General features: G+C 36.7%; 1 protein-coding gene across 1 annotated transcript; it reads right to left on the bottom strand.

Annotated features, from left to right (window-relative positions):
* Window positions 1–1,633: 1,633 nt before the first annotated feature.
* Window positions 1,634–2,601, bottom strand: LOC106778639 (GPI mannosyltransferase 1-like; the record flags this gene model as incomplete). Its single annotated transcript, XM_014666622.1, has 2 exons — window positions 1,634–1,948; window positions 2,118–2,601. Coding segments are annotated over 2 exons (799 nt in total), but the record flags the coding sequence as incomplete, so codon positions are not given.
* Between the last annotated feature and the right edge of the window lie 44 nt (window positions 2,602–2,645).

The raw sequence follows: 2,645 nt of genomic DNA, 5'->3' as shown, positions 1-2,645 counted from the left end.
TATCTTCAGTTTCTTATCTTTTGTTAATTTGTTATTATTCTTTAGTTTGTATTTTGGATTTAGCCCATATTTCCTTCATTATAAACAAAGTATCCTATGTGTATTTTCTACACAAGAAAGATTAATCTCATAAATAGTTTTTCACTATATTCAATAATATCAATGTCATCACTCATTAGTTTAGTAGTATATAGTTAACTCACCACATAAATTAGGGACTACTATGGTCATATACACCAATAAAACATAAAAAAAAAAACATATTGATACCAACCAGTTGGTCCAAAAATATGTGTAACTGCAGGAGCCATGGTACCTTTTTGGCATTGGAGGTGGTTGCCATTTGTCTAATCTGACTTTGCTCCAATGGCCAAAAGACAACCTTAGTCTTACCATACCTTAGGCCTCTAGGGTTTCAACATTAGAAAACCTCAGCCTTACAGAAACAGGACCCCAACGAATCCCATGTTTCTAACCTCACCACACTTTGCCAGATACAATCTTCTTCAGCATCAGAAGGCTGGCAGAATGTTTGCAAAATGAGCCATGAAGTTTGGCCACTAAGATTTTTTGTGTGGCTTCATCTCAACGTGTGGTCTCATTTCGACTAACCTTTGCCTAAGCCTCACAACACTAAGGACCAGCACGCAAATTCCCAAATGAAAACATCCCTCGCCTTTTTTACAGGTTGTAGTTGACGAATCTCAGATACCCTTTAAAGCAGTAATAAATTCGAAGAGCAATGATTTGATGTTGTTTAGGTACACCACATCTCACATGGTACACCTCTGATACCAACATCCTTTTATCTTCATTTCATGACAATTCTCGTCTAGCATGTTTGTTTGGGTAAAGTTTGGCAATGTATTACATTTTCCAGTAATCAAGAAAATGTCGGAGGAGTATGCAATTGATGCCTGAAGAACATTAGCTGTTGGTTTGATATGCAAGTTTTTGTCATGCTTCCTATTGGCTTCTTTACTCTTAAAAATCTATATCTCTGTTATGCTAGAACTAATAATATATTCAACAACTGCTCTATTTCCAACGATCCTGTCAATTTAACCATTAGGACGTTCTGATGCTTTATGTAAATTACTCTTTCTCCTTGACTCCTTACAATCAGATGAACTGGCCCTACCGTCTAGATTTAGGGATAAAACCAGTGGACAAGTTTGGTCCTTAAAACTAGTTCAGCTTCAGGGGTTACTTGACAGGAATTTTGACCCTTGATTAAACATCAATTTGTAAGTGACATGTTTTCAAATACAGCAAAGGAGAAAAAGGAGATTTCTCGAAAGATCTTAAGGTCAATTCTACAAGTTCAGATCAATAACAAAAGGCTGACAGCGATAAAAAACATATCCATTGATTAAGATAAAAACATATCCATTGATTAAGATAATGCATTGAAAAAAAAAATTACAGGATTAACATAACAAGAATACATCGATTTCACCAATTTGTTTTCACGTTTAAAATATAATAGTCCACGAATTTTGACATGATTGTTGGTTCTCAACTTCAACAGCAGTCATGAATTTGCAATGTTAACTTCCAAAAACAGAAGAGGGCAACATGTAATAAGCACAAGAATAACAATTGAATTGAAATCATTTTGCGTCAAGGTCACTCACTCAAGCTTAGCTGCATTCTTGGAGTTAGCATACTCTAAAGCTTTGAAAACTGAAGCATATCTATGGTTACGAATAATCATGACAAGGATGTATATGTTGGCTGCTAGAAACAGTAAGCTTGCTGCCCAAAGCTGCAAGAAGACATTTTTACCCTTGAACTCAAGCAGGTAGCCCCACATCAACCAATGGGTCTGAGCCCCAATCCACAAAAGAATGCAAGATAACCCATCCCATCTAAGTTTCATTTTACTCCAAGGAAGTATTAGGGGCAACAAGCAAAAGAACCAAACAAAATACTGGGCTGTAATCACCTGCAAAATATACAGAAACCAGATGTTTTATAATATAAGGAAACATGCAAAAGGGGCCATAACCAAAAGGCCTCCAAGCCTCCACTACAGATATGACTCTGCTTGAAATAAACAATCTGATTCTCTTAAGTCCACAAGCGGGACTTTAATTAAATGTAACTTGACAAACCTTATTGAATGCCACAAAGGCCACGGTCTGCACAAATATGCAAAATGGCAAATCTTGAGCAAAGCAGAAGATAAGAACCAGCTGAACCAAAAATTGGGGCAAAAAGGAGATAAGCTTTTCCACCACTGAAGTATCATACCCATAATGAAGATATATGTGATAGAAATAGATGGAGAAGTTATGCCTTGGATCAGTTCTAGTAAGATGGTACAACAGAGCCTCGTGTAGGAATTCCCACTCATATAAACAGTAGAAAAGACCAGTACAAAAGAGGAAAACCAATCCTGAGACCAGTCCAAATATCACCCTGTTCCACGTGAATATGCTTTTAAATAGATTGTGTAAAGTATGCAAGCCACTTCCATCTTTGGGTCTCTCTCCTTGAACAGCACTCCAGTTCCTTAGGACAGGTTTCTGATTAGATGGGAAGAAGTTCGGATCAAGAACCAGGATTATAGGAATAGAGTAAATTATAGGATAAATCCTGAAATGGACAACAAGTCCATACCAAAATGCTGACTGTAACAC

Source organism: Vigna radiata, unplaced genomic scaffold (genome assembly GCF_000741045.1).
Source record: "Vigna radiata var. radiata cultivar VC1973A unplaced genomic scaffold, Vradiata_ver6 scaffold_966, whole genome shotgun sequence".
NCBI classification, from domain to species: domain Eukaryota; kingdom Viridiplantae; phylum Streptophyta; class Magnoliopsida; order Fabales; family Fabaceae; genus Vigna; species Vigna radiata.
This window is presented reverse-complemented; position numbering and strand designations above follow the sequence as displayed.